At 32.5% G+C, this 23,246-nt stretch overlaps 5 protein-coding genes across 7 annotated transcripts; 4 read left to right on the top strand and 1 right to left on the bottom strand.

Annotated features, from left to right (window-relative positions):
• Nucleotides 1-895: 895 nt before the first annotated feature.
• Nucleotides 896-3,709, top strand: LOC105787541 (phosphatidylinositol transfer protein PDR16). Of its 3 annotated transcripts, none has more exons than XM_012613981.2 (6): nucleotides 896-1,064; nucleotides 1,453-1,514; nucleotides 1,831-2,007; nucleotides 2,479-2,577; nucleotides 2,668-2,913; nucleotides 3,109-3,709. In XM_012613981.2, the coding sequence occupies exons 2-6, from the start codon at nucleotides 1,458-1,460 to the stop codon at nucleotides 3,415-3,417; spliced, it is 888 nt and encodes a 295-aa protein (XP_012469435.1). In that variant the 5' UTR covers nucleotides 896-1,064; nucleotides 1,453-1,457; the 3' UTR covers nucleotides 3,418-3,709. The 3 variants fall into 3 exon arrangements, with proteins under 3 accessions (XP_012469435.1, XP_012469436.1, XP_052480433.1); XM_012613982.2 differs by having other exon boundaries at nucleotides 1,420-1,514; XM_052624473.1 differs by lacking the exons at nucleotides 896-1,064; nucleotides 1,453-1,514 and adding an exon at nucleotides 1,521-1,689.
• Nucleotides 3,710-5,353: 1,644 nt separating this feature from the next.
• On the top strand, nucleotides 5,354-7,874 carry LOC105787542 (protein AE7-like 1). Its single transcript, XM_052624468.1, has 5 exons — nucleotides 5,354-5,579; nucleotides 5,814-5,917; nucleotides 6,120-6,219; nucleotides 6,492-6,537; nucleotides 7,677-7,874. Exons 1-5 carry the CDS (start codon nucleotides 5,358-5,360, stop codon nucleotides 7,775-7,777), a joined length of 573 nt encoding a protein of 190 aa, XP_052480428.1. The 5' UTR covers nucleotides 5,354-5,357; the 3' UTR covers nucleotides 7,778-7,874.
• Nucleotides 7,875-9,688: 1,814 nt separating this feature from the next.
• Nucleotides 9,689-16,394, top strand: LOC105787540 (vacuolar sorting protein 39). The gene is made up of 12 exons (XM_012613976.2): nucleotides 9,689-10,173; nucleotides 11,444-11,652; nucleotides 11,726-11,857; nucleotides 11,938-12,081; nucleotides 12,211-12,323; nucleotides 12,540-12,945; nucleotides 13,115-13,435; nucleotides 13,697-13,918; nucleotides 14,375-14,617; nucleotides 14,718-15,149; nucleotides 15,271-15,369; nucleotides 15,953-16,394. The coding sequence occupies exons 1-12, from the start codon at nucleotides 9,744-9,746 to the stop codon at nucleotides 16,151-16,153; spliced, it is 2,952 nt and encodes a 983-aa protein (XP_012469430.1). The 5' UTR covers nucleotides 9,689-9,743; the 3' UTR covers nucleotides 16,154-16,394.
• A 1,661-nt stretch (nucleotides 16,395-18,055) lies between these two features.
• LOC105787539 (uncharacterized) lies at nucleotides 18,056-19,100 on the bottom strand. Its single transcript, XM_012613975.2, has one exon. It carries the CDS (start codon nucleotides 19,051-19,053, stop codon nucleotides 18,247-18,249), a length of 807 nt encoding a protein of 268 aa, XP_012469429.1. The 5' UTR covers nucleotides 19,054-19,100; the 3' UTR covers nucleotides 18,056-18,246.
• Nucleotides 19,101-19,861: 761 nt separating this feature from the next.
• On the top strand, nucleotides 19,862-23,246 carry LOC105787538 (AP-3 complex subunit sigma). The gene is made up of 7 exons (XM_012613973.2): nucleotides 19,862-20,062; nucleotides 20,210-20,252; nucleotides 20,457-20,518; nucleotides 20,639-20,735; nucleotides 21,483-21,556; nucleotides 22,476-22,567; nucleotides 23,009-23,246. Exons 1-7 carry the CDS (start codon nucleotides 19,994-19,996, stop codon nucleotides 23,073-23,075), a joined length of 504 nt encoding a protein of 167 aa, XP_012469427.1. The 5' UTR covers nucleotides 19,862-19,993; the 3' UTR covers nucleotides 23,076-23,246.

Raw genomic sequence — 23,246 nt, 5'->3', positions numbered from 1 at the left:
GGGATTTACATGTATTTGTATTTTGGCTAATGTGCTTCAAAAAAATCCGTGAATAGGGCATTGGTTCCAATCCAAGCCATGTGCAATCAAACATAGTTCACCTTCTTAGACACTCAACTAGGTGTTCATGTTTTGTGAACCCACCATCTCTTTAAAAGAAAATTTGTATCTTTTCAAAATACACTTAGGTACCTCTTGGTACCTTATATTTAGATACAAAAAATGGAAATTGATATAGAATTGAGTTCAATTCCGAGTAAATATTTCTTTCATTTTTTTTAGTATCACTCTAGATTCATTCTAATTTGTTAGAATAATTCGAGTGCAACCACATTGTTTTAACTCGAGATAAATGCATTATATTTTAGGAACAGTGTTTCATGATTGTCTTGTACGATAGAGGGGAAATAAACTATTTTTAAGATAGTTTCTACAATATGCCTTACATTTATAACTTCATAATTTTTTACGATTTCTGAATCTACAAAATTTTTATACAACAATAATCCCCAATAGGGACGATACTGAACTTCAACTGGGCGGATGACGCTTTGTATATTTTTCTCAAAAGAGTAAAAAACCCCTCAATAGCTTCACTCAAGATTTGAGTTAACATTTAATACCCAAACTAATAGGGAGGTTGACGGAAGGACCTGAGTGATATCATAACAATAATTTGAATATTCAATTAAAACATTTTTTGAAGTTCAAGGATCAATTTAAAATCTAAGACATACTTTAGGGATGTCTGGTGAAATTAACCCATAAAGAAAAGAAAACGAAAAATATTTGGCGTAGTTTTCCCGGGTCAGGTTCCCCATTTTTTACGTTTTGCGCTTAAAATATACAAAACAAATAAATAAAATAAAACCAACACTGTGGTCTCTCGCCTCTTCTCTTAAATAGCAAAGATATGCCCCGCCTTCTCTCTCTCTCTCTCTCTTTCTCTCTGCCTCGCGTGAATTGAATGACGCTTTCATAGACTCGTAATCTTCCTTCACTTTCTCGCTTCTCAGCACAAAATCTGTTCATTCCCCCCCCTCCGAAATCCTCGATATTATTAGGTAATCCTTTAAACATGTTGTGAAGTAGATCTAAATTTTAAAAAAAAAAATATGTTGATCAAAATTCAAAAGAGTTCAAAGAAAATATTGTTTTTATCGAAAATTCATGCAGAAAGAGAGATTTGTTCTTAAATCTATGTTTATTGAATGTTTAAACTATGAAAAACGCTGTCGTTTTTGTTGCTCGTTGAGTTGATAAGTAATTTTAGTTTATTGTTAGGTAAGAACTTAGCCGATACGCTGCTGCTATAACTTGCAAGTAGGTGTCATTAATAATTAGCGTTTTTGTATTTATTCTGCAAAACGTAACAATTCTTTATTTTTTGTTTTAATTTAAATTTTTTCCTTCTTTCAGATTGTAAGATTGTGATTTGATATCTGTTTGCAGTTGAAATGTTCCTTCGGAGAAAACATTCACAGAAGGATGATTCCGATCAACGAGATTCAAAGGTAATATTTATTTATTTATTTATTTATTCATATTTTTATTTTAATGGTTGATAGCTTTATCATTGTTTGTTTGATCAAAAGATTGGAAAAGACTAGGAATTATCGAGTGGTAAAGAGCTCGATGCTGCTTAAGCAAGGTTCGAGCTTGTTCGGGGAGTTCTGCTTCCTGTGTAGGGTCTGTTCCGGTTTGACTTTGGATTTAATCGGTGTCTAACGTGATTAACGAATACTAAGAGACTTGCACCAATTTTTGTTAACTAATGTTGTTGTGACTAAAAAGTGCATGTGAACTCTAAATTACTCGGTTGATATGCAGGTCAGTGAACTCAGGACTGCTATAGGACCCTTGTCTGGTCGCAGTGCAAAGTACTGCACTGATGCATGTTTGAGGAGATATTTGGAAGCTCGGAATTGGAATGTTGACAAAGCAAAGAAAATGTTGGAAGAGACGTTAAAGTGGCGATTGACTTATAAGCCTGAAGAAATCCGTTGGGTATGTTAGATGAATCCCTGCCTCGAAAGATTTTGCCATTTTGGTACTCTGTAACGAGTTTTTGATATTTCAAAACTTTTTATAGTTCTAGAAATTTTATGGGTTAGGTTGAGTTTGAGACTTCTTAAAACAGTTTTGGCATCTTTAATTTTGATGATTCTGAAACTTCGTCATTGTCCCTGCATTCTACCTTGCTCAGAGGCCATGTGCTTTATTATGTATTTGCATATGATTTACGTTACTTAAATGTAACTCAAGTGTGATTGACGGATACAAGTATGTATCCGACATGGATATGTTCAGTTTTATCTAAATTATATCTGGAGGATCCTTGAAGGGGCTTATTCCTATACCCTATGTCCGTATATGCATATGATTACAAGTTAATAACTGGGAATCTGGGGCAGCTTTTGGTGATAATTGCTTTATTTTCGGTTGCTTTAACTCACCTTATGACATATTCTTCTCCAGCACGAAGTGGCACATGAAGGTGAGACCGGAAAAGTTTCCAGGGCAAATTTTCATGACCATCAAGGAAGGACCGTGCTTATAATGAGGCCTGGAATGCAGGTTTTGTACTCATGTTTCCATTCCCTCTGTTTGTAACCAAGCTTTTCTGAATTTGCCTTTTTTAACTTTTCCACCTATATTTCTCTGCAGAACACGAAATCAGCTGAAAACAATATCCGACATTTGGTCTATCTTTTAGAAAATGCTATCATGAATCTTGCCGAGGGCCAGGAACAAATGTCCTGGTTGATAGACTTCACCGGGTTTTCGTTGAACACCAGCATTCCCATCAAAGTAGCTCGTGATATTGTTTACATTCTACAAGGCCATTATCCGGAAAGACTTGCTGTTGCTTTCTTGTGTAATCCACCAAAGATTTTCGAGGCATTCTATAAGGTTTGTTCTCCTACCTTTTCTAGTTTAGCTATATGGAGTCCAATTCACTGATCATCCTGATTTCTAATCTTTGTTCGATTCATCACTAGACCAGTTATGAATCAGTACCAACTTTAGATGCTGAATCTGGTCCGTGTAGTTTATTCATTGAGTTGCAATATGTCGGTCTTATGTTACATACATTTTTTTCCGTAGGCTGTCAAGTATTTTCTTGATCCGAAAACAGCTCAGAAGGTGAAGTTTGTGTACCCTAAAAACAAAGACAGCATGGAGCTCATGAAATCATACTTTGATGTCGAGGACCTCCCCGTTGAATTTGGTGGAAACGGAACGCTGAAGTACGACCATGAAGAGTTCTCACGATTAATGGCTGAGGATGATGTAAAAACCGCTAAATTCTGGGGAATTGACGACAAGCCTTACCACATTGCCAATGGCAGTGGGCATTCAGCAGCCGAAGTGGCACCCGAGCCAGTAGCACCCATTGCGCAACGAGTAAGCTAAGCAAGCTGATCCTGCCTGCCTACTTGGCTAGAGGGGCCGGGCTTCAATATTTAACGGATTACCATCAAATATGAAGCAATTAATGGGAATTCCATATTAACATTGCCTTCCTTGCTTAGATGAAAAAACTTCATAACTTCATTTTAGTTTTTAAAATTAACGGATTATATTAATTCTGGGATCGAGATTTTGAATTAGATCATTTTTGGGATTGGGTTGATTGGATTTTGATTATATGGGTTTGAGGATTAAGTTTTTTGGGTGCTAAGTTATAAGTTTGGCTTTCTTTCAACTTTTGTTCCGTTTGGATTTGAATCATCTTAGATTATTTATTTGAGTTTAAATTCAACGGATTTAAATTAGTAGAAATGGTTGAAAATTAGTGTTTAAAATTGATTATAAAAGAAAAAAAAGATTGAACCAATCAAATGAATGAAGTTAGGTTGATTTATCAATTTATTTGGGCTTTTGAATTAATTCTTTAAAAATAAAACAAATTAATTTTAATCATTTTAACGGTAGCCGAATCAATTTAGTAAATACATTATTATTATTATTATATCCGGTTCTATCATGGGCAGTTGTTATATATAGATTTTGCCTCGTTATATTTGATTCTTTATCTATTTATTTTTTATATTAGTCTAATTCTATCATATAATTTCACCATGTGATTATTTGTACAGTCCACTTGTATCGCAATAATTTGATACTTTTTGATTTACTCGATTGTATATTTTTATTTTTATTATATTATACTTATAACACTTTTAAAAAATATTTTATCCATCAGTTATTGAGTCGAAATTGAAAAGTTCTTGTTCGTCATATTTCGAGATCACAAAATACAGTAGACGATCATATGACCAAGTGCATGGCGACTAATTCCACATAAATTCATTGGTTTGAATAACCACCGCAATCAGCTAGAAGTTTAGCTTTGAGTTACTAGTGTAATTTTTTGAATTTTTCGTTTTAAGCTATCGTTTTTCAACTAAAAAAAATATTTTATATATTTTATTGTGATAAAATGAGTTATTTGGACGTATAATACTTGAGTTTAAATTTTTAAATTCGAATAATAATTTGACACGACTCATGTACACATTTAATATGAAAAAACAAGTTATATGGAATACTTTTAAACCTTTTACTGTAACCTTTCTTCTAACTTACGTAATTCAGTTTCAAACATCTAATACGTCCAAAACATATTTCACACATCTAATGGAGTGTGATATTGACTAATAATAATAGCACACGAATTAAACAAAATTAATCTTTTCTTAAGGCAAATTTGTACATCACACAACTTAACGTGTCATTTTTGGGTAAACTATAGCTAATGTCACTAAATTATTAGTAAGTTTATGTTTTAGTTATTTAATTTTAAAAAATTATAAAATAGTCATTAAATTTTTTTGAAAGTTTTCATTTAAATTACCGGGTTGTTAAAATTATTGTTCTACGTCCTTCTCTATTCACACCGTCCATACCAATTGAAGCTCTCCTTTCCCTTCTCATCTACAATTCAACTTTTTTTTTCATGAAATAACTTTGAACATTACGAATTTATGAACCAAAGTCCAAACAAATTTCTTATCTGATCTTCAATATTGACCGTCGGATCGACTTAAATCTAAAATATGTTCTTCTACTTGTCAATGTGTATTGATCCAGTGTACCAATCGTCGAATCATTGCTTGGAGATGGCTAGCTTAAAAAAAAAACTTAACAACCAAGTGATTTAAATAAAGTTTTTCGAATACTTTAATGATTTAAATAAAAACTTTCAAATAGTTCAGTGACCACTTTGTAACATTTTGAAGTTAAGTGACCAAAACATAAACTTACTAATAATTTAATGTTCTTGGGTATAATTTACCCTTTTTGTTTTAATCAGTCAGTAATCAACGCCTTCGATAACTAGTCAACTTCGAATGTATTCCACCGAAAAAAACCAGAGTGCAAAATACGTCACTGAACCACCCCCCTCCGCCCTCCAAAAAAAAGCCGTACTAGAAGAAGAAGAAGAAGGACAAGCAATTATGACTTTGGGCTTGATCAATGCGAACCCAGTAGTTCACGCCAAGAAAGAACGAGTCGTTCGTAACGAAGATCCTCACGGTGACGACGCCGTTGATCCACTTGAAATCTATGATATCCTTCTTTTACTGTTACTATAAATATAGAGCTACTTTTTATTTAAATTTTTTTTGTTTAATTAGCTTCGCTCGAATTTGAATTTGAATTTCATTTTTGTTTATTTCAGTAGCTAAATAGAGTGATTCCGTTTTTGCCTTTTCTCTTCCTCTTGATTTCTTAATAATGAATAATCGAAAAACGAAGTAACAAAAAATATATAAATGTTGTGATCTTTGACTGGAAGTGCAAATTTCGTGAGGGATATTAGAGATCCTGAACATCCTTATTCATTGGAGCAGCTTAGTGTTCTTTCCGAGGAATCAATCACCGTTGATGAGAAGCTCGGCCGTATTCTGTGAGTAATTTTTTTTCTCACTTTGATTTTGGTCTAAAATTAGTCAAAATTGAGCTTGACGTTAGTAAATTTTGGTTTTTTTAAGTTCAATTTCTGAAATTTTGATGTTAGATTTATCGTTTAATTTAAGCCTTGTTTTTTTTAGTCTGTTCTTTGGTATTTTCTTTACTATGTGGTGATGTAGTTGATTAATTGTTTTTAGGATAACTTTCACTCCCACAATTCAGCATTGCAGCATGGCGACTGTAATCGGTTTATGCCTAAGGGTTAAATTAAAAGAATGTTTTCCTCCGCATTTTAAGGTCAGTTTTCTTTTTGGTGCTATGATCAAAGTTTATGATACTTTATTTGATTTTTCTGTCAATTAATTTTCAGAAAAATGGAATTCTATTGCATTGTTGTCATGGAAAAAAAGTACTAGTAGGGATCAAATTCAGCTCCCTCTTTTCTTAAGCTCTAAACTGATGAAAATAAGCTGTTTGATCTTGGAATCTTCTATTTTTCTTCTTCCTTTTATGTAAAATTGAAGTGAAGTTTTAGAATATGAGTTATGCTTAATGATTTATCTTTATAGGTTGACATTAAAGTTGCCCCGGGATCTCATGCTGATGAAGAATCAGGTGATGTTCGAAAAAAACAACGCTTGTAAAAGTTTACTCATCATTTTTTGTGAAAATGAATGTGTCATGTTTGAAGTATTCGGGACTCTTTGGTTATGTTCATGTTTGAAGTATGTTCGAAACAACAAGTCTTGATAATACATGCAATGCCTATGCTGAAGTGAAAACTCACTATATTAGTATATTTTATCTGCAGTTCTTACCACTCATTTTTTCATTTTCTTTTTTGGTTCTAAATGGATTTCATTTACCTGGCATTGCAGCAATTACCAATAAAAATGTACCGCTAAAAAGATGTTTATAGATTCATATAGGTGGTGTTCCTTTAATGGAATTTCTTTGATATGAATTAGACAAATGGGCTTTCGATGTTTTAGCTTCTTCTTTCATAACAAAAGTTCAGGGATTTTCTTTCGTGGAAAGATGAGAGATAGAATAGACTAAGAGAATATGTTATTGGGATTTTGGTGCGAGTGTTGGATATGAGTATGTATTTGGAACAGATACCTTCAATTTGTTTGAAGGGTCTTTAGAGTGTTATATTTTCATATCTATGTCAAGGTATTTGGGGGGGGGGGGCATATGTTCAATTTATTTGCTTTATTTAACTATTGTAGTAGTTTTTTCTTCATTGCTATAGTAAGTTTTTGTATATTAAAACTAGGGGTAAAAGTATCATAGAGGTCTCTATACTAGGAGTTAGATTGCATTTTGCCCTTCTACTAAAAAATGAGCAAATTAGCCCCTGTAAGTTAAATCAAAGATAAATTGTTCCTTTATTTAAAAAATTTCATCCATTTGTACTATTAAAAACTGACGTGGCTGATGGAATAACCAAATAAACACGTGTACCTCATGCTGATGTATAAGAACCGGTTTTTAACAATAGAAATAGATAAAATTTTTAATTGAAGGATTAATTTGCTCTTTGATTTAATGCACGGGGACTGATTTGTTCATTTTTCGAGTAGAGGGGGCAAAATGCAATCCGACTCCTAGTATAGGGGCTTCCTTGGTACTTCTACCTAAAACTAGCATATTATGCGATGGATTTCTAGCATGTAATATGTTTTCTTACGATTCTATCTCTTAGTCTTCTTGATCTAATCATTAAGAAGTTCACTTTGTTCATTCCTCAGTTAATAAGCTGTTGAATGATAAAGAACGAGTCGCCGCTGCCTTAGAGAATCCTAACCTTCGCCAACTCGTGGACGAGTGCCTTTATTCCAATGAACTTTGAAGCCAAGTACTAATCTTCTAAAGCTTATTGTACAGGTCAAAAAACATCAGCATCTCTAGTTCAATAAGAAATAACATGGTTGCAATGTTTCTTCTCATTTGCAGAATGTATATGCTTGTGTGTTGTCGTTTTACTTTGCAGAAGAGTGCATGTGCATCTAGGATATCTCTATGGTTTTTTTTTTTAATTATTATTTGTCTCCAATGGCGTTTTTTCATGTGGCTATTCGTAACAATGAAGAGGATGGGAAACTTCGGTTTTTTTTTTTTTTTGTAACAATGAAGCGATGTTCCAGTAATGGTTGTGTGGTGCAATATTTTCCTTTTGGTTTTTGGTTAAAATATGTCATAAGTCCTTGTACTCTTTGTAAATTTGGAATTTAGTCACAATCTTTTTAATTTTAGGAATTTAGTTTTTCTACTTTTTCAGATTTCAAAATTCAGGTACAATTCTTAATATTGTAAAGATTATTTTGTTAAATTTAAGTTTATTACTGCATTTTTAATTACATTTTTACCAAATGGATTTTCTTTTAATGTCACACCAACAAATTTAATTAAAAAATTAATTTTACAAGGACATATGACATATTTTACATTTCCTTTTAGTTGTAAACGTTCATAAAGATTTATCTAGTTAATTTTATCTTTTGTCCTAAATTTTTACAGCTATCGATAATTTCTGTAAAAATCAAATTTGAATATGTAAAATTTACTTTAAAATCCAATTTGTGTATTTATATTAATTTTGGGTATTTTATTTGAATTTGAATTAATTAAATTATAATTTTATTCAAATTTAATACATATATTTAGTGTCGATAAACTATGCTCAATGTCATTAATTTATTAGTAAATTTATATTTTAGTCACTAAAAAAGTTATAAAATGGTTTTTGAAAATTTTATTCAAGTTATGGACATATTTTAAAAAAATTATTCAAGTTATTGGTTATTAAATTTTTAAAAAAGTTTATTAGTTCACTGATTTATGATGTTTAAAGTTGTTTTATAAAAAACTTAAATTATAGAAGATAAGGGAATGAGAAAGAGAGCTTTTGATTGGTACAAACAATGAGAATAAGGAAGATCATACAACAAGGACTTAAATAAAAATTTTGAATAATTCAGTGACTATTTTATAGTTTTAAAATTAAATAACCAAAATTTACCCAAAATAGAAAAAAAAGAACGCGGTTATCAAATTTGGATATTTGAATCCATTACCAGTGAAGTAAATTAAATTAAATATGGCTTAAAATAATAACCAGAATATCTAAATTCAATCAATACTTATTAGATCAAGCATTGAATTGTAAAGAGCTTAATGTCTTTTTAAGCAAGTTATTAACTTTGTGTTTTATGAACGGAGAGCACATCGAAAAGAATTATCCACTCATTTTTGGTTGACTTTGAATTTCAAATATAAAAGAGTTTTGAATTAATTTTTAAAATTTTAAATATGTTTTCTTAATTTTAAATACTATTAATTAAGTAATATTTGTGAGTTATTTATTAATAAGTGAGATTATCATATTCAGGAGAGAAATGAGAAAATATTCATGAATCGAAATTAAATTATAATAAAATATAATTTTATTATTTTAATAGTATATATTTTTATAATTTTTAAAAAATTAAATTAAATTATTACTTTTTTTAGAAGAGTTAAAAGTGTAATTTTATTAATACTATTTTAAAATTTTTAAACAAAACTGAAAATTTTTTTAGTCCGTAGTTTTTGAGACTGTTTTTAAATCCGCCGCTTATTGAATGTGACGTGGCGGGATATAAATTAGATTCTATTACAGAAAATCGCGGGACCTCGCGCCAACGCGTCACGCATAGGCCCCAAATGTACGCTTGAAATAACGATGTCGTTCGGGTTACTCATTCCATACTAAAGCGAAACTGCAGTGATTTGAGAAAAGACCATAAGCAAAAACCGAGGCAAAAAAAAAAAAAAAAATGGTGCATGGTGCCTATGATTCCTTCGAGCTTATTAACAATTGTCCCACTAAAATCGACGCCGTCGAATCCTACGGTTCCAAGCTCCTCGTTGGCTGTTCCGATGGTTCCCTTCGAATATACGGTCCTGATTCCTCTATCGCCGACCAATCTCCACCGTTCGATTCTCTCGCGTTACGGAAAAAACCTTACGCACTGGAGAGAACCGTTGCATGGTTTTCAAAGAAAGCTCTGCTTTCAATGAAGGTATTGGAATCCAGAGGGCTACTTTTGTCACTCTCTGAATCAATCGCTTTTCATAGGCTTCCGAATTTTGAAACTATTGTTGTGATCGCTAAAGCTAAAGGCGCTAATGTCTACTCTTGGGACGATCGTAGAGGCTTCCTTTGCTTTGCTAAGCAAAAAAGAGTTTGCATTTTCAGGCATGACGGTAATCTCTTTGATTTTCCTTCTTCTTTTTTTCAATTTTCAGCATCACCAGTAAATCTATGTTTCTATCTAGCCGTAATTTTTTTTTTTGAGAATTTTCTGTTTAAAAGGGTTAAAAGAAGCAAAAAGTGAAGTCTGTTTGAATAAATAAGAAAATAGCATTTTTAAAGTGTACTATTTCTGTTGCATAAATGCATGATTTAACTGTGATATTGAATAATCAATTTGAATCACTGTGCCATTTGAATCATAGTTTTTTGGGTTACTATACTATTTGGTACCTTAGTTTGACTTTAATATTCAATTTGGTACTTGAGTTTTTTTTCCAATTTGGTATTTGAGTTTGGTTTCAATGTTTACTTTGGCACCCAGACTAAATGATATCAAGTGGCTTGACGGTGTTTTCTAGTAGAAAAAATATAGGTAGTTAATTGGAAGAAAAATGCTAAAGTAACGAATTGAACATTAAAGTACTCATGTACCAAATGGGAAAAAAACTTGGGTACCAAATTGAACATGGAAGGAAAACTCAAGTACCAAATTAGAAAAAAAAAACTCAGGTACCAAATTGAACATTGAAGTCAAACTCAAGTACCAAATTAGAAAGGAAAACTTGGGTACCAAATTAAACATGGAAGTAAAATTCACCAAATTGGAAAAAAGCTCAGGTACTAAATTGGAAAAAAATTGGTCACATCATCAAATTTTGAAGCCATTAAATTATTATTATGCACCCATCCATATTCATCTACTCTCCTATTTAGTTAAATTATTTAAAACATAAGTAATTAAAATAAAAATAATTTATAAGTAATTTATATGATTTTGAAATTAAGGTTTTCTGTTTTACAAATTTTTATCCCACAGTTTGCCTTATCATTTATAAAATTTTGATATTATTAAAAGAACTTCTCAATCAACAACTTCTTTCACAATAAAAACTAGAATACAATCATATTATTAAGAAAGTCAAATTTCATATTTTAAAATTTGATGATGTGACCAAATTTTTTGGTGCCTAAACCTTAGTTTTCAGGATCATTCTAATCCTAATATGAATTATTCCTTTTTAATAATTTATTTATAGTTAATCAGTTTTATTTTTTTTCTAAACAAAAATGCAAATAGCAAAAGTAACTATGGAACAAGCCTTATTGATGTGAATTATTTTGAGATTTTGGATTTGATGATTGGATTTAAATTTTGAGGAATTAATGGTTATTGCCTGCCTTATCGTTGAATGAAATTGATTTGGAAAGTAAAATGCATAGGGCGTGGATTCTTGGAGGTGAAAGAGTTTGGTGTACCAGATACGGTGAAGTCGATATCATGGTCTGGTGAGAACATATGTGTAGGTGTTAGAAAGGACTACATGATATTAAATGCCACAAATGGCGCATTGTCAGAGGTTTTCTCTTCGGGGAAGATAGCTCCGCCATTAGTTGTTCCTCTTCCTTCTGGGGAACTTATTCTCGGGAAGGTACTGACTTTAATGATTTATAGGTAGCATTAGAGTTCGTCCGGTTAAGACTAATGTGAAGTGCTGTTTATAGGAAAATATTGGAGTCCTTGTGGATCAAAATGGTAAGCTTGTTCAAGCTGGTAGGATATGTTGGTCGGAAGCTCCTATTGCTGTTGTTATCCAGAAGCCATATGCAATAGCTCTGTCTCCCAGGCGTGTTGAGGTAGTATGACTAAATGTGAAAGAAGACTGGGTTTTGCCTATCTTAATGTTTATGCACTTTCACTTTTTTATTCTTTGCAGATTCGCTCCCTCCGAGTTCCATATCCTTTAATACAGACGATTGTCCTCCATGATGCTTGTCATCTTATAAAAAGTAACAATGCCATTGTTGTAGCATCAAACAATTCAGTTTATGGGCTTTTCCCTGTTCCTCTTGGTGCACAGGTACTTTTACCAAGTTTAATGCTTTGCATAGTTTGCCTTTGTAACTATATATATTATTGTTACATGCAAATGCTAACACCGAAGACGTGCTTCGATTATTACATTAAGAGATTCATACTTGCATTGCAGATTGTCCAATTAACAGCATCTGGAGAATTTGAGGAAGCGTTGACTTTGTGTAAGCTGCTTCCACCTAAAGATGCAGACCTTAGAGCCGCTAGGGAGCGTTTGATTCATACAAGGTGGATATTTCTCCATTAACGGTTATTATTTTGGTCAACTATATCAAGTTAAGTGGCTTGTATTATGTTTATTAAGAATTTCTCACAATGCTCATTTCATGTTCAATAAGAATTTCTCACAATGATACATCTATATCTTACTTGAAATTCATCCTTTTCCGGGTATGTTCCTCAGGTTATACATTATGGTTAAACCGTAGTGTCGCATTGTTGCAGATATGGTCATTATCTCTTTGAAAATGGTTGCTATGAGGAGGCAATGGAGCACTTTTTGGCATCTCAAGTGGATATTACTTACGTTCTTTCTTTGTATCCATCCATTGTTCTTCCCAAAACAACTACAATTCCCAAGCCGGAGAAGTTGATGGACCTCTCTCCGGATGATTCATCCGGCCTGTCTGACGATCTGGAAACCTTGCTTCCACAACCATCAGAATCTGATGAGAATGCAGCATTCGAGTTCAAGAAAACGAGCCACAATACTCTCATGGCTCTTATTAAGTACCTACAAAAGAAAGGATACAACATTGTAGAGAAAGCTGCTGCCAAGGGAATGGAAGAGGTAGTTTTAGATGCCATCGGGGATAACTTTACTTCAGCTAGGTCTAAGAAGTCAAATAAGGTGAGGCTAATTTCACTTTATCATCAATGCATGTTAAAGTGAAGCATATTTTATGATTCTATGTGTACACCAGAGTTCGATTTTGTGCTGAAATGCACAATTCCGACATTTCCAAATTTTATATAACCTATTCTTTTTTAATTATCTAACACTATGCATGTTCCCCTAGCGGCATGGTAACGTTCCAATTAACTCAGCTGCTAGGGATATGGCAGCTATACTGGATACAGCCCTCCTCCAAGCTCTGCTTCTTACTGGACAACCATCTGCAGCTTTAGAATTGCTGAACGGTCTTAACTACTGTGATGTAAAACTATGCGAGGAGCTTCTTCAAAATGGGAATCATTATGCTGCTCTGTTAGAACTATACAAAAGTAACTCAATGCACCGTGAATCTCTTAAACTATTACATCAATTAGTCGAAGAGTCGAAAAGAAACCAATCGCACGCTGGGGAGTTTGGTCCTAAGGCAATTATTGAGTATCTCAAGGTCAGTTTCTCGGTTGGTAGGAATCTTTGTTGCTCTTTTTGCATTAAATGTGTTTGTGTTATGGGAGCATTGGGATTTTTGGGCAATCCATGTTGTGTGGGATGTGAGAAGACATAACTTTGCTGTTGCGTTTTTATACAAACCACAACCAACTTCTTTTAGCATTAAGCGTATATATTGCTTTTATTTGATGCGATGTTTATTCTTTTGGCTCGATAACATTCTTTGATTGGTGAAAACTTTGGCCGGTTTTATCTGCAGCCTCTCTGTGGCACCGATCCGATGCTTGTGCTTGAGTTCTCGTTGTTTGTTCTCGAAAACCGTCCAACACAAACCATTGAGCTTTTTTTGTCTGGAAATATTCCAGCAGACATGGTCAATGCTTATTTGAAGCAGCATGCTCCAAACATGCAGGGCAGGTACTTGGAACTTATGCTCGCGATGAATGAAAATAGGATCTCAGCGAATCTGCAGAATGAAATGGTAAAGCCCTTTTGTTGTTATCAAAAGGGTTAAATCACTTTTTGAGTCTAAACATAGGGGAAACTTTTTTTGAATCCAAGCTAATCCCTAAACCTGACAATTGTTCCCACATTGGAATATTGACTTTTTCTAGTCCAAGTTATTCTTGAACTTGGCAATTTGTTCCTACATTAGGATCTGAACTTTTTTCTAGTCCGAGATAGTCCCTGATATTTTATTGAAAACTCTGAAGTTCAGCCTCAATGTGGAATAATTGTCAAATTCAGGGGTTAATTTTTTAAAAGAAAGTTCAAGCTCTAACGTGGGAAAAATTGCTTAATTCAAGCTCCAATGTTGATTTAACCCTTATCAAAATAAGGGTATGTTGTCATTCGAAGCTGCCAGATTCTCATGGTTGCCACTCGTGTTGATGTTGATTATTGCCCGGCTCATATTACTAGCAAATGGCAATTGTAGGTACAAATCTCTCTCTCAGAAGTACTTGAATGGTATTCAGAGCTAAGTGCTCAACAGATGTGGGATGAGAAGGCTTATTCTCCGACAAGAAAGAAATTATTGTCTGCATTAGAAAGCATCTCGGGGTACAATCCCGAGGCTTTGTTGGAACATCTTCCTCCAGATGCTTTATTCGAAGAGCGTGCAATTTTGTTCGGAAAAATGAACCAACATGAACTTGCGCTATCACTATACGTTCATAAGGTAGTTTCCGACATGGTTCATCCAGTTCCTTTGTGGTAAAATCTGTTGTTTTTCATTGTAAATAAGCTCCAAATAAATTAACACCTTTTTATCTTTGTAGCTTCATGTACCTGAACTGGCACTGGCCTATTGTGATCGGGTTTATGACTCTGCAGTTCATCGACTCCCGGTAAAATCCTCCGGCAATCTATACCTCACTCTTTTACAGATTTATCTGAATCCTCGGAAAACAACCAAATACTTTGAAAATAGTATTATGAATTTGGCATCATCCCCAAATACAAGCACGCAAAAGGTTAGTTCAGTAGCTTCACTGAAATCTAAAGTAGGATGTAAGAAAATTGCGTCAATAGAAGGTGCGGAGGATATGCGTATCGGTCCTAGTAACACCAATACCACCATCGAAGAATCTAGTGAGGAAGGAGGCTCTACTATCATGTTCGATCAGGTACTTGATCTTTTGAGTCGAAGGTGGGATAGAATCAATGGAGCTGATGCACTCAAAATCTTACCGAGGGAGACTAAACTACAGGTATGTCGTAAAATCTTGAGTCCTTCACAAAAGCTAATTTTATACTGTCATCGACATCTAAGTTGTTCCGAGGATGAATTGTAAGTTTCGTTCTTTAAGGAATTTCGTCTTCCACCTGCAGAACTTGCTTCCATTTCTGGGACCTCTTGTAAAAAAGTCCAGTGAAGCATACAGGAACTCCTCTGTCATCAAGAGCTTGAGGCAGACTGAGAACCTACAGGTATGTAAATTGTTTTACTTGTGGGATAATATAATTTTTGGTCACTTGGATATTTGAACTTGATAATTAGATTTATTTTGGTCCTTGAACTTGGATTCCGTCAAGATTTTGGAACATGATTGTCTGTTGGGCTGATTGGACTGAGAATTGATTCGAAACAGATAAAAATAAAAAACCTGTTTAATAATTTTTATAAATTTTTAATTAATTAATTAATTATTATTGGTTTAATAGGTGAATCGATCCTAGTGGTCTGATTGTTTCAACCACTGATTCGGTAATTAGAACACTGAATATGTGTGACACTCTAATATTATATCACGTCGTCATATCATCAAATTTTTATATTTTTTAAATTTATTGGCTGAAATTAATCTGGTTGTCCAGTTAAAAGTGGATAAAAAATGGATAAAAAAAATACAATGGACCTAGTTGTCAAAGTTTAGAAAGTTTAGGGTAAAAAAAATTATATTATGCCTTTACGTGTCATATGTTTGTGTATACATGGGTATATATATGGTAAGCTGCTCAAAAAGTACATTTGTTTTTTCGTTTTTCTTTTCTCGAATCATAACCGAAACAGGTTAAAGATGAACTCTACAACCAAAGAAAAGCTACGGTAAAGATTTCGAGAGATAGTACGTGCTCTCTCTGCGACAAGAAAATCGGAACAAGCGTATTCGCCATCTACCCGAATGGGAAAACATTGGTTCACTTTGTTTGCTTTAGAGATTCACAAAATAAGAAAGGAGTAACCAGAGGCTCATTACTAAAGCAGCGATGATGTTGGAGTGTTTGCATAATATGATGTATATAGCTCTTAGCGATGCCAAGATGAAAACTCAAACGCCAGAAATCAAAAGCTGTAATCCAGTTTTACTACTGCTGCTGCTTGTGTGTCGTATAATATTGTTGTATTGATGTAAAAGTGCTTTTCATTATTGGAATTGATGTGTCGTAAAAGTAGGTGTAGTTATTAATTAATAGTATAGTTATGGTGAATAAATATATCGTGAAATTAGTAATTATTGTTTTTATTATTTAATTAATAAATTTATGTAATTGATTAAAATATTAAAATTAATTAAATTATTAACGAACACGACAATGAACAAATCAATAAAATAAATGATTAATATCAAGAAACAAAATAATACTCAAGAAAGAATTTATTTAGATTTTATTCGTTCTTTACTTAGTAATTTGTTTCAGTAGAAATATCTAAATTATGTTAATATCTCTTTCTAGAGTAAGAGTAATTGACTCTACATTGATTAATTAAAAGAAATTTTAATTAAAACTTCATTCTCATATCAACTCATTCTATGGATTTTCCTATTAGATTTAATTTTAATTGGCAAATTTATGTCATCCTATTTCTAGGATTGTATGTAACTATACTCAATTATAAAAGATTTATTCTTAAATATGGTCTATTCATCCTTTGATTTAAACACATCAAATATAGATCAAGGAAACATTAAACCGAAATTAAGCACACATAATTGAGAACAAGATCTAAATTTTATTACGTAAAATAAAAATCAAAAGACAAATTTTATCATAAGGTTCATCTCCTAGATATTTTGAAAATTAGTTCATACTTGCAAAAAAAACTCATCAAGAGATAGTATAACCGAAGAACTAAAGAAACTTAATTTTCTCAAAAATTAAAATGCGAAGCTTAAATATTAATGAAAATCTTTTTTTAGAATCGGCTTCAACGGTGTTTTTCGAGTTATTTTCTTGAATATTGTATGACAGACTCATTCTTATTATTTTATTTTTGTCATATATACGTTTTAAAATGCTCCAAAAACCTAAAAATGCATTTTATACAGTTAAGAGTGTCAATTTGCAAAATTTAAAATTGACACGACCTACCACATGGTTGTGTATATTAAATTTGAGTATTAATATTTAAATTTAATTTAAATTAATTGAATTATCTATGAAACTCAATTAATAACTCACATATTTACACGTATAATAATGTAACGTAAGTTTAAACTTATATTTTATTAAAATAAAAAAAGAAAAATAAATTCGAATATATGAATCTTAATATATTATCAATAAAAGTGAAGTAAATTTAAATAATTAATATATATTTAGATTATGGCTTAAAAGGTAATATATATCATTATTTTTTTAATTGGTCAAATAGATCAATTTTTTAATATTTAAAAAATTAGATTGATTTTGAAGAGGATGTGAAAGCGCATCCAATTGGGTGCGCTTTCTACAAACATGTCAAAGAAAGCTAGTTCAACTAGACGAGCTTTTCGCATAGTTAGTAAGAAAACTTGTTCAGCTGAATGTGCTTTCACACATTCTTTTCAAAATTGATTTATTTCTTTAAATAAAAAAAACATTTAACCAGTTAAAAAAATAGTAATATTTACTCTATTTAGCCTTAGGGTGAGTTTGGATGGACGGTACGTTTACCTGCGATTAGTATAAAAACAGTTGTGGCGGTGAGATTAGATACTGTAACGTGAGACAAAAAGTAAGCTAAACGCACCGCACCACCCAATTGCCCAAACCCACCCTTAGATTATATGAATATATAATATTGGAATCCTAAAAAAGATTAAATCAGATATCTATCTACCTATGATTGCGACCGGTGGAATAATTTGAACCAATTATTGGAACTCTCAAATGATGAAAATAGAATAACTGCTGAAGCAAGGAATCTTTTCAATCCATTTTTGGTAAATCATCAAACACATATTAAACAAATTTAGATTAGACAATTATCAACTCCAATTAACATAGAAAACGAAGCAGCAAACCATCGAATTTAACACACCAATTTCATCGACTTCGTCGACAAATTTTTGGTAAATTCCCCAAATCAACAACAATCAAACATTAGATTTTCCCAATAAAAACATAAACAACAACTCCAATTCGAGACCCTTCTTTGGGAGGATCTGTATGTAAAATCTCAACATCAAACAGTTTCTTCGCTTTCTTGAAGAAGACAGAGTCCTTTTTCCACCTTCTCAAATGAGCCATAACGAAAACTCTCTTTTTTGTTCCTCCATTCAACAGCAAACGCAGCGTTTTAATCAACGGCTCAAATAGATGATCATGGTAAACCACATCAGAACCCAAAACGAGATCAAATTCCCGCCCGATTACCTCCAAGTCATGATCTTCTCCCCATCTCAACGGTGCCACGTCAACGGTCCCACCTCTTTTAGTCACCACGTCAGCGTTTGCATCCGCGTTGAATTTCAAATTGGGGATGACGTGTGGCAAGTCTGTTACCGTCACGTTAGCTCCCAGCGTGACGGCCGCTGCGATTCCAACGAGACCGGTACCGGAACCGAGCTCTAAGATTTTTAGTTTCCGGTCAGTTGATAGGGTGGCTGCTAGAGGGCTTTTGCTAGGGTGACGGAGGTAGTTATCGAGGAGCGTGACGAGGGTAGTAGCAGCTGGCCAAAGCTGGAATGAAAGCCCTTCGGAAGGGAGTTGTCTAATCACAACCGTTGATTCGATTGAACGGATGTAATGCTGCTCCACTTGTTGACTCGCTGCACCGTCACCTACCGTAGTGAGCTTCTCCGGTTCACCTTCTTCATCAGGCAAGATCATTTTAACGGGATCTATTTCGGCTTCATCGTCTTCGAGAGTAACCATTTGTTTTGACACCGTTTTCTTTGGCGCCGCCATCGTCTCAATGCTTGCTCTTCCCCTCCATTTTTAAAGCTGGGCCTGGTATCGTTTTCTAGGGCTGGTCCAGAAAAAGATGACGTGGATTATTATATTTTATATGGTCAAATTATTGTTTTAGTCCTTACACTATGATTAAATTTGAGATTTAGTTCCTGATTTGGTCTTTCTATTTTTATAATATCATTATTTAGTCCAAATAGTTACTAGGATTTAACTATTCCAATTAGAATAGGCATACTAATAAATTTAATGTTTACCCATTTTGTCATTATGACTCTATTTTTTATCATTTTCACCATTAACTTTTAAAATTGAACCAAATTATTATTTTTATGTAAAATTGATTGAACTGTTAAAATTTTAACTGGATTGATGTGGTAATCTATATAATAGTCTATGTGTACTTTATTGTTGGTGCATTTTTAAAAAATTGTTGAATATTTAAATAAATTTTTTGAATTTTTTGAAGTATAGCTAGATTGTCATAATGGTCCGACCAATTATTTTTGTCAAAAGATAAAGAATTTAACTAAAATTTAAAAGATTAATGGCCAAAATAATCAAATGTAAAAGTTAAATTTATCATTATATTATTTCAAAATTAACTTGAAATTCATATTAAAAATTTCACGATCACGATTCAACATGATGAGTTGAAATTAGTATTTTGTTTTAATAAAATCATGCAGATATTTTAATTATCGCAATAGAAAATTATGATTTTTTTATCATCTAACTATAATAACAATAACGTTTTTTTTCCCGACCATATTTCCAATTTTTAACCTTTGAAATTCCATCGTTACTATCGACCGGTTGAAGACTTTTTTGTCCTTTCGTAAATTTCAGAATACTATATATATACTTGATGTGAAATTTTAAATTTCAGAGATCCAAAAGCTCTGTTTGGTTTTTAGAGCGAGAGAGTGGAGCGAAAATGATAAAAGCTGTGATGGTGATGAACACTCAAGGCAAGCCTCGCCTTGCAAAGTTTTTCGATTATTTGGTAAACTTCGCTTTTTCTTTTTGAGATTTTTCTCTCATTTGATTCCTTCTTTTTTCTTAATTTTAAAATGAATGTCGTGATTTTATTAATATTAATTAATTCGGTTTCCTTTGCTATCCATGTCGCTTTGAATTCTGTTGAAATCAGCCAGTGGAGAAACAGCAAGAGCTTATACGCCGCGTTTTTGGAGGTTCGATCTCTCACCTACTTCTACTTCTTCTTACTTTAGCTGTGATTAATTTGAACTTTCCGTTGTTTGGATCGCGAGAATCTTAGAATGAGCTTTTATGTTCTCGTACATTATTCGATCCAATCGATAATTCTTGAGTTCGTACTTGGATTTCATTTTTTGCTTTCGATTTCGATTTTGATTTTAGTTTTGATCTTTTAACAGTCTTGTGCAGTAGACCTGAGAATGTAAGCAATTTCATAGAAGCGGAATCAATTTTTGGTCCGGTAATCTCATTTTTTTCTTGATTTCTAATTTGAATCGTGTTAATCACTGATGTAGCTTTATTTTACCTCTGCTTTTGTCATAGAACTCTGTTTAATTTTTTCTTTAATTCTCACTTGCAGGACAGTCGCCTTGTCTACAACCATTTTGCTACTCTTTACTTTGTCGTTGTATTTGATAGTTCAGAAAATGAACTAGCCATGCTTGACTATATACAACGTAAGCTTCTAATATTTTTTGTGAAGTTACTTATAATGGAGTAATCATCTATGATCTTTTCAAAGTTAGGGGTTGAATTACTCGATTGTTTGACATGTCTGAATATTCAAACCTTGCATTATAGATAGGAAAAAATTTCATAAGGCTGAATACAGCCTGTTTGATTATCTTTGTGATCATTTGAGGACTGGAATCAATAATCATTGATGTTGTATTATCAAATTTAGTTGAGTTTTAAGTCATTGTCTTCTAAGTGGAAAAGGTTAGATCGCAGCAATAAGCTTTGTAGATGTTAATTGTATATAACCATTTTTTTTGTTTGAGTGTAAGATTAATGGAATTGTTGGCTCTAAAATTACATGATGTCTAATAAGATCAATATACGGGTTTTGTCATGCATGATCTTTACAAACTAGTAAGTTGCATTTTGATTAAACTCTTTTATGAAATAGAATTTTTCATTTGAGGACTGGAATCAATGATCATTGATGTTGTGTCATCAAATTTAGTCGAGTTTTAACTTGGTGTCTTTTAAGTGGAAAGGTTAGATCACATCAATAAGCTTCGTAGATGTTAATCGTATAAAACCATTTTTGTCTAATAATTGCATATTGTCTAATAAGATCAATGTAGTGGTTTTGTCATGTATTTTCTTTACAAACTAGTAAAGCTGGATGTAACGATAATTGCTGATATTTTATTTCAAATATTGGATATTTTTACTTACTTTAGATGTGATGCATTCAGTTCTTGGGCAACAAACATTGGAAAGATGCTTCAAGAATGTTTGTGAGCTTGACATTGTGTTCAATTACAGCAAGGTTGTGTATCCTCTCATCACTTATATATATAGATAGATATATATGTATAGATTTAGTGCCATGGAAGGTTAGATTCTACATGTAAACGAGATCTACTGTCTTCATTGGAATAATAAACATAAAGTACAAGAGGATGGCACCTAGGTAAATAGGAGTTGATGTTGGAATATATAAATATATGTGGGGGGTATACTTCATGATTTTACATTTTAATTGATGGCAGGGGAGGCTTTCTTATCTATGTTACTTGGACTCAAGCATAAGTGTTGGGTTTGGGTACGTGTCTTTTTCAATTATTTAGAGGGACTTTGCAGTGGTGGATCTTGGGACTAAGTTTTGGGGGCCTAATTAAAATTTTTAAAAATTTTTGAAGTTTAATGAGATTTATTTTTCAAAAATATTGGGGGTCTAATTAAAATTTTTAAATTTTTTGTGAGATTAATGAAAATTTCGACAAATTTAGAAGAGGTTGATTAAAATTTTCAAAAATTTGGGGGGCCAAATTAAAATTTTCAACAAGTTTCAAGGAAAAAAATTACGGTGTGCTTCATATCCATTGTCTAAATATAAGTCAAACACTATAGAAACGAAAAGTCGGAATAAAATAGCTTTCTTATGCTGCTTGGTGCTCTCTTGCAATTGAGCTTGTTAGTTACTCAAAATTAGCCTTTGCCTAATTTCCCGTGTTACTGGCAGGGGGAGCATTAGTGTCTTTATGCCCTGTTAGCCAAGGATTTGACATCATTATAATGCCTTAGGTGTAGACTGGGAACTGATTTAACGACTATTAAAATACTTTATTACTACAATATTTTTATTTAAATCTATCAAATGATTGCTTTTGTTTGGTGCTCTTATCACCGATTTGGCTTTCTTTATCTCTTCATTTTTGTTCAAAGCTTCAATAACTGTTATGCAGATACACACGATCTTGGATGAGATAATTTTGGGAGGCCAAGTGCTTGAAACAAGATCAACAGAAATTATGAGGGCAGTCGAAGAGATATCTAAGTGCTCTCTCTCTCCTCTTTTTGTGTGTGTGAAGCATACTATATGTTTGCTTAAGACCGCCTATATTAAATGATTAACCTAAATTCGATTTATACCAGCTCATATTATTTTTAATTTAATATTTAATATATAGTATTATATATTTAATTTTATTTGATTTATTTAATATATAATATATAATATATTATAAAAGTATAAAACAGGCTGGGCTAACTTAAGCTTCAGGTCTTGTATGTTTGTCTAAATCTTTTTATATTTCGGATGAGTCTTTGAGTAACCCAATACATAAACAAGTTTACTCGAAGGGGAACATATACCCATATCTAACACTTAAAGGATAGTAAGTATATACATTCATGCATGCAAATTTGTTTTATATATCATTCTCATTTTCATTGTATTTATATACTGATTAACTGATGACCCTAAACCATAATGTAGGTTAGAAGCTGCAACAAATGCTATCTCATTCATCCCGAAATCTGCTTCCAGTTGGCTAAGTAGGTAGTTCTTCTGCATTCAAAGAAAGTTTAAATCAACCCTCGAATTATTTTCTTCTCAACGTGAGTTTACTTTTAACCAACCTTTTTTGGGTTTGTATATTAGCTTAAATGCTTGAATGAATCTATTTTCATATAGATCCACATAATCAAAAAGTTTAGAGGGATGATTAAAATCA

The sequence above is a fragment of the Gossypium raimondii genome, chromosome 2 (genome assembly GCF_025698545.1).
Source record: "Gossypium raimondii isolate GPD5lz chromosome 2, ASM2569854v1, whole genome shotgun sequence".
Lineage (NCBI taxonomy): Eukaryota > Viridiplantae > Streptophyta > Magnoliopsida > Malvales > Malvaceae > Gossypium > Gossypium raimondii.
This window is presented reverse-complemented; position numbering and strand designations above follow the sequence as displayed.

What these genes read in the sequence shown, in the direction of transcription:
- LOC105787541 (XM_052624473.1), top strand. Translation starts at nt 1,558, where the DNA reads ATGGTTGATAGCTTTATCATTGTTTGTTTGATCAAAAGATTGGAAAAG. An exon ending in AGTTCTGCTTCCTGTGTAGG is followed by an intron (nt 1,690 to 1,830) that starts GTCTGTTCCGGT and finishes GTTGATATGCAG; the next exon opens with GTCAGTGAACTCAGGACTGC. An exon ending in AGCCTGAAGAAATCCGTTGG is followed by an intron (nt 2,008 to 2,478) that starts GTATGTTAGATG and finishes ATTCTTCTCCAG; the next exon opens with CACGAAGTGGCACATGAAGG.
- LOC105787542 (XM_052624468.1), top strand. Translation starts at nt 5,358, where the DNA reads ATGTATTCCACCGAAAAAAACCAGAGTGCAAAATACGTCACTGAACCA. An exon ending in GTTTTCCTCCGCATTTTAAG is followed by an intron (nt 6,220 to 6,491) that starts GTCAGTTTTCTT and finishes TTATCTTTATAG; the next exon opens with GTTGACATTAAAGTTGCCCC. An exon ending in TCATGCTGATGAAGAATCAG is followed by an intron (nt 6,538 to 7,676) that starts GTGATGTTCGAA and finishes TTCATTCCTCAG; the next exon opens with TTAATAAGCTGTTGAATGAT.
- LOC105787540 (XM_012613976.2), top strand. Translation starts at nt 9,744, where the DNA reads ATGGTGCATGGTGCCTATGATTCCTTCGAGCTTATTAACAATTGTCCC. An exon ending in TTGCATTTTCAGGCATGACG is followed by an intron (nt 10,174 to 11,443) that starts GTAATCTCTTTG and finishes TAAAATGCATAG; the next exon opens with GGCGTGGATTCTTGGAGGTG. An exon ending in GAGCGTTTGATTCATACAAG is followed by an intron (nt 12,324 to 12,539) that starts GTGGATATTTCT and finishes GCATTGTTGCAG; the next exon opens with ATATGGTCATTATCTCTTTG.
- LOC105787539 (XM_012613975.2), bottom strand. Translation starts at nt 19,053, where the DNA reads ATGGCGGCGCCAAAGAAAACGGTGTCAAAACAAATGGTTACTCTCGAA.
- LOC105787538 (XM_012613973.2), top strand. Translation starts at nt 19,994, where the DNA reads ATGATAAAAGCTGTGATGGTGATGAACACTCAAGGCAAGCCTCGCCTT. An exon ending in CATGCTTGACTATATACAAC is followed by an intron (nt 20,736 to 21,482) that starts GTAAGCTTCTAA and finishes TGATGCATTCAG; the next exon opens with TTCTTGGGCAACAAACATTG. An exon ending in TTGTGTTCAATTACAGCAAG is followed by an intron (nt 21,557 to 22,475) that starts GTTGTGTATCCT and finishes ACTGTTATGCAG; the next exon opens with ATACACACGATCTTGGATGA.